Raw genomic sequence first — 12,836 nt, 5'->3', positions numbered from 1 at the left:
CACTTTGTACTCGCAAAAAAAATCAATGGAAAATCCACTTGGTTCGATCTGCTGCGATCAGTTCCATACTCCACTCCGAGCACTCTTACGCCAAAAGTTGCATCCTTGTCTCCGTCTCTGCTAGCTGTGTATTAACTGGCATAGGTGTGATCTCCGGCATATCCTATCTTTTACACGACTTCCTGTCTTCAAGCGATTGTTGACCTTTCCATCCCCACCGCGCAACTCTTAAAAAAAAAAAAATACAGATGACAAAAAACAAAAAGGTAGGGAGGGGTCTCTGGGTTAGAAAAGGGCTGGATTCTGTTCTTTTCGCCTTTATTCGGAGTCATTGCTGTTGAGGAGTCATGGAGATGCAAGAGTGACTTGATTTATTTGCTTTAATACAAGTTTCTAAAATATGGTTGTTCCTTGCTCCCTTGTCACTCAATAGTTCGATCTGAAATTAGATAGTAATCAAAGCAACAACTGACAAGTCACTGGAGAGAACCACCAACCGCTGAGCTGGCAAAGGAAAGGAACCAGTAGAAGGGCCGCGTCGGCAGCGAATAGCGGTTATGTTTTTCTCTCGTGGAAGGATCCTTCGCACAAATCTACGTTGGATCACCCTCCGCGCAGATCGCAAAGCTCTCCGAACTCTGTCATCCAGTTGTCTGCGTAGCTCTCAAAGCGACCAGTGGGCGATCCGCAGGTGAATCCTTCCTTCGCGCGACCCCAATCCCTCGACAGAAGCCAAGAAGGCAAAGAAACCTCGGATAGAATTGAAGCGGAGAGATTAATATCAGGGGCTGGATGTGAAATATTGCTTTTAAAGTAATCCAAACGAATCCAAAATCCACTTGGGTGGAGTGGGACATGGAAGGAAGGTGGAGGGCGATTTGAGAAGAAGGGGTGGGGCGTGGTGAGTTGTGACAGCCAACCCTTCCGTCCCCCACCGCCCGGCATTTGCTCCCACCACCGCCGTCGCCATCTCGCCTTAATTCCGCGGTCAATCTCCCGGCTCAAATGCAATCATCATCGCCACCACCGCCTGCCCGCTACCCGTTCGGACCGCTCGCGCTGAGCAAAGCTGCAGCTTAGTTCCCTTCCTCCGATCTCATCATCTCTCCACCAGGTCACCTTCGTCATGGATCCGAACGCTCCTCTCGCGTACGCTCTCTTCCAGCTGACCCCTACCCGGACTAGGTACGCACGTCGTTGCTCGACTGCATTGCGGTTTCTCTCTTCCTCTGTTCTCTCTCGCCGGAGTGACATTATTTTTTCTTTACTGTCCCTACGAAGGTGCGACCTAGTGGTCTTTTCGGTCGCGGGGGGTGGCGGTGAGAAGATAGCATCGGGGCTGCTGGAGCCATTCCTCTCCCATTTGCGATGCGCCAGAGATGAGATCCCCAAGGGCGGCTACTCCATCACCCTCCGCCCCCACTCCACGCCGCCGCCCGCCTGGTTCACCAAGGCCACCCTCGAGAGGTAGCGCGACCCACCCCCTCCTGTAGTTCTTCTTTCATAGCCAGCGTAGAGAAAGGCAAGACCATCCCAAAAAGAAACAGAGGAGAAAGAAACAGAGTCATAGAAGGGACGGAACGAATGAAACGAAAAGCTTACAAATAGATCCATTTATTTCTATGCCGTTCCTTGTCCCCTCTTCCTTTAACTGGGTAGTAGTAGAATTGATTTGCGGGGATTCAAATAATTGCATATCACCCTTCTCTTCTTCAGCAGACGGTTGATCATACTTGGGAATCTACGATTTGAGATCTTTGTGATGTCTTCTTGCTCAGGTTTGTTCGGTTCGTTAGCACTCCTGAGATCCTGGAGCGGGTGGTGACGATAGAAAAGGAGATCCTACAGATTGAGGATTCCATTCACTTGGGAGAGGTTGGTAACACCCTTCCCGCTTGCTTTATCCCTTCTTCTCGTCTTCCATGATTTTCATGTTTTGTCATCATCATTTTGCTCTCTTAATTTCTTCTAATTTTTGTGCTCTCTTAATTTCTTCTAATTACTGGCAGGCACCTAACCTCACTGGAACGGATCTAACAGATCAAGGTACTGTTGTATGCTACATAAAACTAAAACTAAGCAACTCATCATAATTTCTCATCATCCTAGTGAATTCTTATGTTCTTTTAATTACTCTTGTTTTCTATGTCATTTTGCTTGGTCTTTGTCTTTATATATTTGCCCCTTCTCTGTGGATGCTTTGCCACTGGATGCTTTCATTGATACTCTCTATCTCATCGTAGATCTGTATAGTATGGCAAAGTGTGTAACTGAATGTACTCATGCCTTTATGTTGTCCAGGCAACATAACTCTTGCAGACAGCAACAAAAAGAAGCCAGCGATTCCTTCTGAGGTATCTCTCATGCTTTTTGAGGATATGTCAGGTTATGCAGCAATGCTTATGTCTAAGTTGTTGTTCTTTAATTTAATTTAATTTAATTTTTTAAACTTCCTGCGATAATGGATTGTCACCAGTTGAAAGTTGAATCTCATGGTCATGACGCTGCACAGAGAGAAAACTCCAAGTAAATGATCTGACCTTTTGCTTGCCCACATTTTGTTAAATGCATCTCCTTTCCAAGCCACAGAGTATCTTATGCTATGTTACTCCATTGCATGCTGATTCCATTTTTGTCTTGATAGGTTATGCCTTCAAAGAAGTTTAGAAACTCGACAAGTGGTTCTGTTGAAAGAGCAAGGCATGGCATATGCTAGAGCCTGTGTTGCTGGCTTTGAACTAGGTCACATTGAGGATCTTGTGTCATTTGCTGATGCTTTTGGAGCTTCTCGTTTGAGGTGTGAAGTTGTTGTCAATCAAATTTAGTACTTGTCTTCCTGAAATCTCTATTCTATCTTCTGTTGCATCTTCTTCTGTATGATGCTTGTTTACTGTTGAGACCAAAATTGATAACATACTGGTTCACCTTTTAGGCCATGGTTTGAAAAGGTACTCACTTCTGTTCTGCACCCAATGCATTCTCATCCAAAGTAGTTCTCCAAGATAGGAAATGATTAAAGAATGTAAGCAGATAGACATCTTAGTGAATAAATATCTCAGCAGATCTGGTTCCCTTTTCATCAGAAATCATCTCCAACATAAGTTCAAAGGCACTGTTCATCATTATCTTATCTTCTGAATAAATATCTCACCTTTTGTTGCTTGAACAGTTCCTTTGAACTTATGTTGGTACAGCATCATTCATATGTCTATGTTTTTCTCTTATGCTTTTGTATATCATCTGAAGAGATATCCATCTTTGCCTGCAGAATTTTCCCTTAAGTTTGATATTATGAACTTGTGGATTTATATCTTTCTGAAATCTGATGTATTTGAGTTGTGGTAATGAATATACATGATATTGGTTGATGATAAGGTTTTCAAGAATCTACAACCCATGAAGAAATTTTGTATAAAGTTATACTGAAGAGAAAGTTATCAAGCCTAGCAATTTTTGTTACAACTCAGCCAATTACCGCACACTTTAATCTATATGATAGGTAGGTTGCATTTTTACCCACTTTTCTGCTACAGCATTTCTATGATAAAGAGTCTCCTTGTGACACTTAAACATGTTTATCAAATGTGTGAGGATATGTCAACTGCTTCCATTATTCTGCAAAGGTCTGTTATCTCATCAATTTCAAAAGGAATCAAGGACTATACGAGTGAGTGCAAAATCTAGGAGATTTAAATGTTTTCAGAATTGGGAAATTTGTATATGAGTCACTCGAAAAAAGAGTATCTTCATATTATATTAAAATAACAAAATTAGGGTGATCTTAGCACTCGAAAGAGGAGACTCCATGGATATCAGTTAACTTCCTTTCCTTTTTTCTTTCTTTCTTTGGTAATAGTTAAATATTTCTTTATGCATTGATTATAGTCAATGCAACTTGATGCCAAAGGACTAAAAAAATTTGCCAAGTACTTGGTTTTGGTTTCAGTTTGTAAAGTGATGATCGCTTATTTTTCTTGTTATTCTGACTTTGTTGCTTTTGATTTTTTTCCTAATTTAATTGCCACCAAATGTGTGGTAACTAGAGCTGAAACCACTAAACTATGGGATATGCTTGTACATGGAACCCATCTTTCGAGATATAATAACCCCGATATTCTTTCTAGTGCATACCAAATGATGCACCTCGAACCTGCATTATTACCTCATTGTTGGCCAAAGAAGATTTAAAGAACAAGACCTAGAAAAAGAAAAAGCTCGAAAGCATTTCTGTGCTTTCTAGAGAGGTTTTCATGGTTTGCTTAAGAAGGATGCTGCCCAAAATGGCATCATATCTCAACTCCATAAATAGTGATAAATTTTGGTAATGAACCATATGGTTAATTGAATTGTGAGACCGGGGTAGTGAAGTGACAAAAGGAAGGCACTCCAAGCTGAATAAAGACAAAAATATGCAGAGCAGGTGATAGGCTTATGATTGTGGGCTTAGGAAGCATGTAAATACGCATGCACTATGACAGATTGCCGTTGCTACCTATGTTCCATGGACATGGGTTTGCGATTTCGGTGTGTGCATGTCTAAGCATCGGATCCATGTTTGTTAGATGCGGATAATTTAGGAATCAGAGGGTCCAAGTAATATCGATTGGAACCATGCATTGCCTCTTGTCCTCTCATGGGTGGGAAAATATGGTGAATGGAAACAAGCTATTCCCATGACTTTATTTATTTATTTATTTTTTAGCCATGAGGAAGGGACTATTTTGAGGTAATTTGGGATTTTTCTTAAATTGCCATACCGAAGCCTTCCCTCCATGTAAGAGTAAATTACAGAGATAATTAATTTTGATAATTTTGGTGTCGTACAGCAGTCTAATCTTGAAATTGATTTGATTTTGTACACTTGGTTAATATTTAGATAGATTCATTTGCATGATCAGCCAATGTTACAATTGGTCGTGAGACTTATGATGTCAACATGTTTTATACCTGTTCTACTCTTTATCCATTTATTTTCAGCAATTGTTTTTTTAAGAAAAATGTACTTCTGTCATTATGTAGGAGCGCATGCTTGGAATTCAAAGAATTGTGTAAGAAAAAGGAGAAAGATAAGCTTTGGATGGATGAATTAGCAGCAATGGAAGCAATTTCCAGACCAGCAGTATCACATTTATATACCATGCCAGTGGGTCATGTGGCTGCTTATCAAGTTGAGCCAAATAGCACTCTTGATGAAGCGTCAGCTGATACAACAAATACTTCCGCATGCTCAAATACAAACAAAGGTACTAAATGTGTATCCATAAAGTGGCGAACATATAACTAGAGCTTGACTAAATATTCCTTCAAAAGAAAAAAGAAAAGAAATTGACTAAATATCAAGTTCTATCCATGCCGGCTTTGTTTAGCATATTAACAATTAAAACGCGTTCTGCTGGTAAATTGTGGAGGCTTATGTCATTAAAAATCAGTATTCCTTGCAGGTCCATGTCAATCTGTGCTGGCCTATGCTGGTTGCTAGTGGCTGGTGCAGTTCAACATGGACTGGCTGTTATGGTACATTGGTGCAGAGTCCCTGTATTTTGCATGTATCTAGCAGGTAAATTATGTAGTTTAAAGTACAGATCATGACATATCAACATGTAAAACATTTGCTAGATGTAGGCGCCTTTATGTTTCTTTTCCCAAGCATTGTGTTCTCTGAACTTGTTGGTTCCGTATATAATGGTAAATCCAAACTGTCGCAAATATTGTTTTTCAAACTTTACACTTGGGGACTGGTCTTCCTTAAATTACAGGCTAAAACAATTAAACCGTTATGTATCTATATTTTGGAAATAATTGTTCTTTTCCAAAGCTTTCCTCCACTTATCTGATCATAGACTCCATTTTCAGATGACAACATGCATGAGCCAAGTCAGGAGAAATTGCAGTCTGTAAATGATAATATATTCCATGGTATACCTCAAGCTCCAATTGGTTTGGCAAATGATCTGCCTCAGTACATGTACAGTTTTCAAGGTCCCGTTGCACAGCAAATGTCTCCATACCAAGGATATGCTTTTTCTGGTATGCAATTCAGCTATCCATATTATCTAGGAAATCTTCAAAATATGCAGTGGCCTCCATGTACGGAAGAGTCCGATCATGGTACCATGAAGAATGAGGATCGTCATCGAAGGAGCAACAAGCCTCCACACATGAAAGAAAAATACTCAAATGGAAAAGCAAACAAAAGCAAGCAAACTACTTTGGGGCTGCAAGATGGGTACTCTGACCAGATTTCCTCTGGTTCCGGTAGTGAATCAATTGATGAATTGGATCATGACATGTCACCTGACAGGGAGACTCTGGAAACAGGAGTAACTAAGAAACAGAGGCCCAAAAACAAGAGCTCAAGAACAGTTGTCATTCGCAATATTAATTACATTTCTTCGAAAGGAAAAGATGGTGGCAGCTATGGTTCCTCTGATGAATCATTAGTTAAAGATGATTTCTTGGATGGTGATTTCCTAAAAGACAAGGTAAAAAATGTTGTTGACTCTATACAGAAGCACCGTAAGTCCAGTCGGCATCGAAACAAGGAAAGATGTCATGTTATGAATTCCAGCAAAGCAGATTATGGAGAGAATAGCTCAGAAGCAAAAGTTTGTGATGTTGAAAAAAGTGATGAAAGTTGGCAAGCTTTTCAGAATATTTTAATGAAAGAAGAGGAGTTTGATTATAATAAAATGGAACATAGAACCAGAGGCACAGTAGAAGTTGGGGATGAGTACATCATCATTAAAGACCCTGAATTGACAGAGCAATCTGTTCATAGCCATCCACTTGATGTGGAAATTGAGAATGGAACAAAACACCAGCCAGTTGCAACTGATTCAATCATAATAACTAAGAGGGATTCTAATATTGCAGATGGGAGACAGATGGAAAATTTTGAGTGTGATGAAAATTACTGCAGAGGCTTACAAAGAACCCAGGGTGTCAATGAGGACGTCTTATACATGCAGAGCACAAAACCAGAGGGTAACGTCCAAGATACTCCATCTAATTATATGAATGAACCATTTGTACTCAGAAATCAGAGAGGCGAAGATTGGTTTGTTGTCAGCAGATCTGATAGATTGACAGAAGCACAGTTATCCACAGAGCACACTTTATACGAAGATGACCAGGCTCAAGCAATACATGATGACCATAAGAATAGCATGGAGACAAATGAGAAAAAACCTCTCATTGATGAGTCTTTCATGGTTCCTACCAGGTCAATCATAAATGAGCAACATATTTCTCAGTGGGAAACAGATACGAGCATCATTTCTGGCATTACACTGGTTGATGCCACATGTCACACTGACAACATGGATCATTCCAAAGAAAGGGTTAGAAGTTTACATGATTGTGAGCCTGATGATCTCCAGATAGTGCTAGAACGGAATCCGGGAATTGAAACTGTACACTGGATTCCTGAAATAGATTACACCGCAGAGATTACATGTGCCCAGGTCAATGAACAGAACTCTGGTGCTGAAACAAATAGTTGTACTGATAATATTGTGCCACCTAACTGTAAGGAGAGCACAAGGAGTGGTGATATCGAAAAAAAATCCCTACATAAGAATGGTGGCATCGAAAAAAAACTCCTAGATAAAGGTTCAAAAGTTAAAGTTGTACGTGGATCTCTTGGTAACGGTGAATCTAATGTTTTCTCAAGTAATAGGAGACCACCTACCATAAGCAAAGCAGCACCTCAAAAGAGCAAAATAGAGAAGGTACTCAATGCAGCCCTTCATTTTTTCATATATTTGTGGCGTCTTACTGAAATAAATGCTTATTAATATCAGAAGAGGTCCTTAGTGCTAACAATGCTAAACATTGCCTTAAAACAAAAGGCACTAAAATGCTATGTCTATAGAAGCCTATACTTAGCATGCTTCTTGCTTATTCCATTCCATTACCTGTTATTCACTGATTTCATGCTTTGGCATGAATATAGACATATTATCAATTTTTTCTTTTTCTCCGAGTAAGAAGGCCTGAAAACTATCAATTCCTTAATGCACTGGTTATTTCTGATAGCCCGAAACTCATATTGAGATCTTTATGGGTGAAAATGATCTTATTTGTTCCATTTTAGCATTACAAGGAGCATTTGTTCAGGTGGCCCAGAAAATGTTGTAAATTGATAGTGATTGCTTATATTTTTATGATTCACGTTGCTTCTACATAGAACACCTTACATGGCTGATGACGATACCCTTTTGTCAAAAAATTTTTCCTCAGAACCTATTTAAAAGCTTGGACATGATAACCATTCTATTAGATCCCTATTTAACCTAAATAGACATCCAGATTTGATAGTTTCATGAACCTTGGAGAAGTCAAGTTGCAACTCACAGAAATATGATATTTATGAAGTAACTAAAAAAGGAAATAAAAGAATAATAAATAATCAATTAATGCCAAGGCAAGGCTTGCATTTATCTAAGTTGATCTCTTTGCAGGTAAATTTCTACAACTAACTTGCTACTCCTTGCTTGCATCTTCTTGTTTCCTCTATAAAGAAATTAATTTGTATATTTTGCGACAGGAAGAAGAAAATAGGAAAAGAATTGAGGCATTGTTGCTCGAGCGTCAGAAGAGAATTACTCAGAGAAGTGCAAGTAAAACTACCAATTCAACAGCATCTAAAGATAGCAAAACAGAAAGTAAATCCACAACAGGTTCTTTAAAGCATGATGGAAGAATATCTCACTCGGCAAGTCAAGTAAAGAATAAGCCAAAGCTGCATAAATTAGACATCGCAAATACAGCCAAGGAAAAGCATATGAATGGGAAGAACATAAAAATTTCGGAGATAGTAGAGTCAACACCGCTGCCTCCAAGATTTGTGAATTCTGAGGCGTCATACTCAAGGAAGAAAAGGGTCAGCAATGGAAGCTCTGCGACGTCAAAACCAATCAGGAAACTACTATTTGAACAAGCAAACTAGAAGTTTCATGAACAATTGATTTGAATCTCCTTCAGCTAGGAGAAAGGAATATCAAAGGGCATAAATTATGGGGTGGGACTACTTCAGCAATATTTATATTTATTAGCTGTCTGCTATTTTCAGCCAGTGCTGCTTGATACCACCTTCGATTTGGGATTGCTGCCATCATAAACTAAACATGTATCTCAAAGATCGCATCACACGGGGATATAGTATGATTGTGTTATTTTTATGGAGTGTCGGATAGAGGAGATTGTTTCTATTTTTCTTTTTTCTTTTTCTTTTTTTTTTTGGTTTGGTAAACTATTTCTGTTTTTCTTTGTTTGTTGGAGGTGATTACTTGCCTAGTTGAGTTTCTTGGTTGTGCTATTGATTCGATTGCTTTGAACTCGTAATTACTCGACACGCTAAAGATGTATGCATATTCTTTCAAAAGTTTGGCGCCTGCCACCAATAAATGCTTTTTGAGTACTTCATCTACAGGACATTTAGTCTATCATGGCTACGTGTTCTATAATAGGTCATTTAGAGGTAGCCAATGGTTGTTAGGTCAGCTGGTTAGCTGAGAAATTGCTTTTGTGCCGATGTAGGATTCAATTCCTAGTGGTGACATATTATTATTATGATAATGATTGTTAATATTAATATTAATATTTTTGTTGGACAAATCATGTCCTTCATTATGAGCTTGACCATCACTTCCCTAAAATTTAAAAAACAACTAATTTTTATATAACAAATATTTTTGGAGAGTATGTGTCGAACGTGTGGTGCAACGCCACAAGCAATCAGTGGTCCGCCAAGTGATCAACCATTTACAGTGATGGGCCTGATTGCGTGGTGCAATTTTACCCAGCCTTTGGGCCGCACAAAAAATAAAATAAAATAAAAAATAACTAGAGATGACCGCTGAACCCGCTGCCCTCGAAAAAAGGATGATCCACGAACCTGCCTTGCTTGTTGCTGCTGCCTGAGTTAGTGACCATTAATGATGGTCACATTATACCCTGGGTTCAGCCTGCCTTCCGGGGCTCGAGGGGGTGATCCCATACAATGCTTGTATTATAGCGTCCCCCACCGGCAGGAAGGGCCGGTCACTGGGAGCAGCGCAGCTGGCTGGTCTCGAACACAGAAGAGGCTAAATATGCAACCACGGTTCTTCTGACAACCACGCGCGGGCGTGTGCGAGAGGAATATGGGAAGGGACCCACCCAACCTGAGATTTGGAGAAACCAGCACGGTGACTCCGGACGCTGTTCCCGGGTGCTGGTGGAGGAAGCTGATACGCTCCGTAGTTAATGGCCCCCACGACGCGAAAGGATGCATTCCGTGAGACGAGGGGGTGCATTGCCACCCAGCACGGGCCTAGCCCCGGCGCACACTCGCAAACGCCATGAAGCCTGTGAACACCTCTCCTTTCTCATGTGATCGCCACAAACCCCGACCCTTCTCGCCCCTCCCCTCCCCGTGGAACTTACCTTTATCTGTGATGCGATTCAATTCGTACTATGTGCATATAGATCCCTTAGTCTGCAAGGTTCCGGGTAGAGTTGGAGAATATCATTCTCTGAGGCTTCACGTCTTCATCATCCTTAAATTCCCAGGCCCTTCCTAGATCAAACTCGGTCGTCATCCTTCACAGATTAACTAACTATTAAGCGGTCAGCCATGAGAGTTTCTTCCGCTCATGCCGCCGTTTTTACCCTTCTCATCCTATTGCTTCCGACGGTTGTTGTGGGAAGACAGATTGGCCGGAGTCGTCGAGGTACGGTTGCTGCTTTCTTCCCTGCTTATATCTTGTGCCAATCCTAACGATTTTTTTCATTCCAAAGCTTTATTTTGGGTGTTCTTCTCCCATGCACGCAGATGGTTGGCACCATGGAGCAAGGGCTCCAGCCGTAGTTGGGCGGGGAGGCAATGCAGGAGCCGGGCTGTATGATGAGGAGATGGGGAGGAAGGGGAGGGCGGAGACGGTGCAGGTAGCGGGATCCAGCCTGCCTGACTGCTCGCATGCGTGTGGATCATGCTCGCCGTGCCGCCTCGTGATGGTGAGCTTCGTGTGCGCGTCCTTGCAAGAGGCGGAGACCTGCCCGATGGCCTACAAATGCATGTGCAAAAGCAAGTCCTACCCAGTTCCCTGATCTAATTTCTTGTCATGGATCAGCACGCTACATCGTAACGGTGATGATGATGTTGCCTCCGGATACGTAGACGTAAAGTACGTGCTACTCCATAACGGTGATGATGATGTACTTGGCTCTGGATACGTAGACATAGAGTACGTCGTCATGTAGGTACTCATATGATGCTGCGTCATCTCTGTCGCAATGCATGCCACGGGACTTGTAACTCATCATGCCATGCAAATAACAGCCATTATATCTTAAATCTTTAGAAATTGGGCTTCCATCCTTATAACCTCTAACACTACACCGGTTTGCTGCGTGTAAGATCACCCATCGTAAACACAAAACTCGACCGGAGGAATTACCAGCAGCTCAGGTTGGACGAGATTTATTGCAGGTTACCTCCTTGCGCGAGTATGTAAGGCATGCAAGCGTATCCCAAGATCGAGCCATTCCGTCCCTCACCTATTGATTTGGAATATTAGCTGCAAAGATTTTCAAATTGCTGATGAAGTCAATCCGGTGGCCCCATCTTGAGTGCAGATTCCAAAGTTATTTTCCTCCAATCCAGTCGCCATATGATGGGTAGAGATCAGAAAATTAAATGAACGCCAGCCATTTGTAGGTCGTCCATGTCTCTCCAATCGTTTCAAAACTTGATAGCCACAAAATTTGTCCTTCCATCATTTCTATTTTGAAGGAAAGAGATTCTCTACAATCTAGTACTCTTTTTTGAACTGTTCTCTATACAATGCAGTCAGCGGGAGTTTCCTACTAGTTTACGTGCACGACAGATTTTTGGCACGCCATAAATGTGGATGAGATTCTTCTGCTGTTGGGTAATACTACATACCCATCACCCGTTTTTATCATCGCTTAATTTCACCAGTCCTATGTAAAAGGAGGGGCACGGAATGATGTCATGGGCCACACACATTGATTGTCTGGCAGCCCATGTACCATCCTGAGGCAGGCCCAGGTAGCAGTCAGGTGCTTGAGTACTGTTTATTTCCATGTAGGTTGAAACCGGATCGGATATGGATTTGATATCAGTATATCCATATCCATATTTATATTTTCTGAGAAATATAAATACGATATGGATATTAGTCTGATGCAAAAATTTATATCTATATTTATTTTAAATGGATACATATATAAATCGAAGTATGAATGTGAATATGGATATAAGTTAGATAATTAAATTTTATGACTACAAAATCAAAGATATTACTAAATAGATGATAAATCAAGTTAACAACATATTAATATGGTTGTCTGTTTTCCTTAAAAATTAATGAATGCTATATAAAATTACATAGGATTACAATTAGAATTGGATATTCGGATATGGATCGAATAGTTATCTATCCATATTCATATCCATTTTTTTTTTTGATAGATATGAATACAGATATGGATATTAATTCGATGCTCAAATTTCTGACCATATCTGAATAGATTCAGATACGAAAATAGATTCACACGGATATTATTCATACTGCTTTCACTCTTATTTTCATATGATCGGGTGATCTAAGCAATGATGCAGAAATGAGTGATCCCTAGCATCTTATCTTTTTCATTTGATACCAATGAAAAACCAATCATCCTTAATAAATTGAATGAGAATCAAGAAATGCACAATCTCTAAAACCTTCCAATTATAGAAATTTTCTACAATTAGGCTCCAGGGAATTCACAATCCTTTTAGGCTTTTTGTACCATGCGTAGCATCTATCAACTGAGCCCTATCACCG

At 40.5% G+C, this 12,836-nt stretch overlaps 2 protein-coding genes across 2 annotated transcripts; both read left to right on the top strand.

The window, feature by feature from the left end:
* The first annotated feature begins 611 nt into the window (after window positions 1–611).
* On the top strand, window positions 612–9,297 carry LOC105044820 (COP1-interacting protein 7). The gene is made up of 10 exons (XM_010922849.4): window positions 612–1,185; window positions 1,282–1,467; window positions 1,779–1,875; window positions 2,010–2,046; window positions 2,302–2,354; window positions 2,477–2,526; window positions 2,645–2,797; window positions 5,020–5,243; window positions 5,854–7,730; window positions 8,549–9,297. The coding sequence occupies exons 1-10, from the start codon at window positions 1,127–1,129 to the stop codon at window positions 8,948–8,950; spliced, it is 3,138 nt and encodes a 1,045-aa protein (XP_010921151.1). The 5' UTR covers window positions 612–1,126; the 3' UTR covers window positions 8,951–9,297.
* Window positions 9,298–9,963: 666 nt separating this feature from the next.
* LOC105044815 (protein EPIDERMAL PATTERNING FACTOR 2) lies at window positions 9,964–11,725 on the top strand. The gene is made up of 2 exons (XM_019852616.3): window positions 9,964–10,715; window positions 10,817–11,725. The coding sequence occupies exons 1-2, from the start codon at window positions 10,619–10,621 to the stop codon at window positions 11,089–11,091; spliced, it is 372 nt and encodes a 123-aa protein (XP_019708175.1). The 5' UTR covers window positions 9,964–10,618; the 3' UTR covers window positions 11,092–11,725.
* The last annotated feature ends 1,111 nt before the right edge of the window (window positions 11,726–12,836 follow it).

Source organism: Elaeis guineensis, chromosome 2, assembly GCF_000442705.2.
Source record: "Elaeis guineensis isolate ETL-2024a chromosome 2, EG11, whole genome shotgun sequence".
In the NCBI taxonomy this organism is placed as follows: domain Eukaryota; kingdom Viridiplantae; phylum Streptophyta; class Magnoliopsida; order Arecales; family Arecaceae; genus Elaeis; species Elaeis guineensis.
The sequence above is the reverse complement of the archived record's forward strand: the minus strand, read 5'-3'. Positions and strand labels throughout refer to the sequence as shown.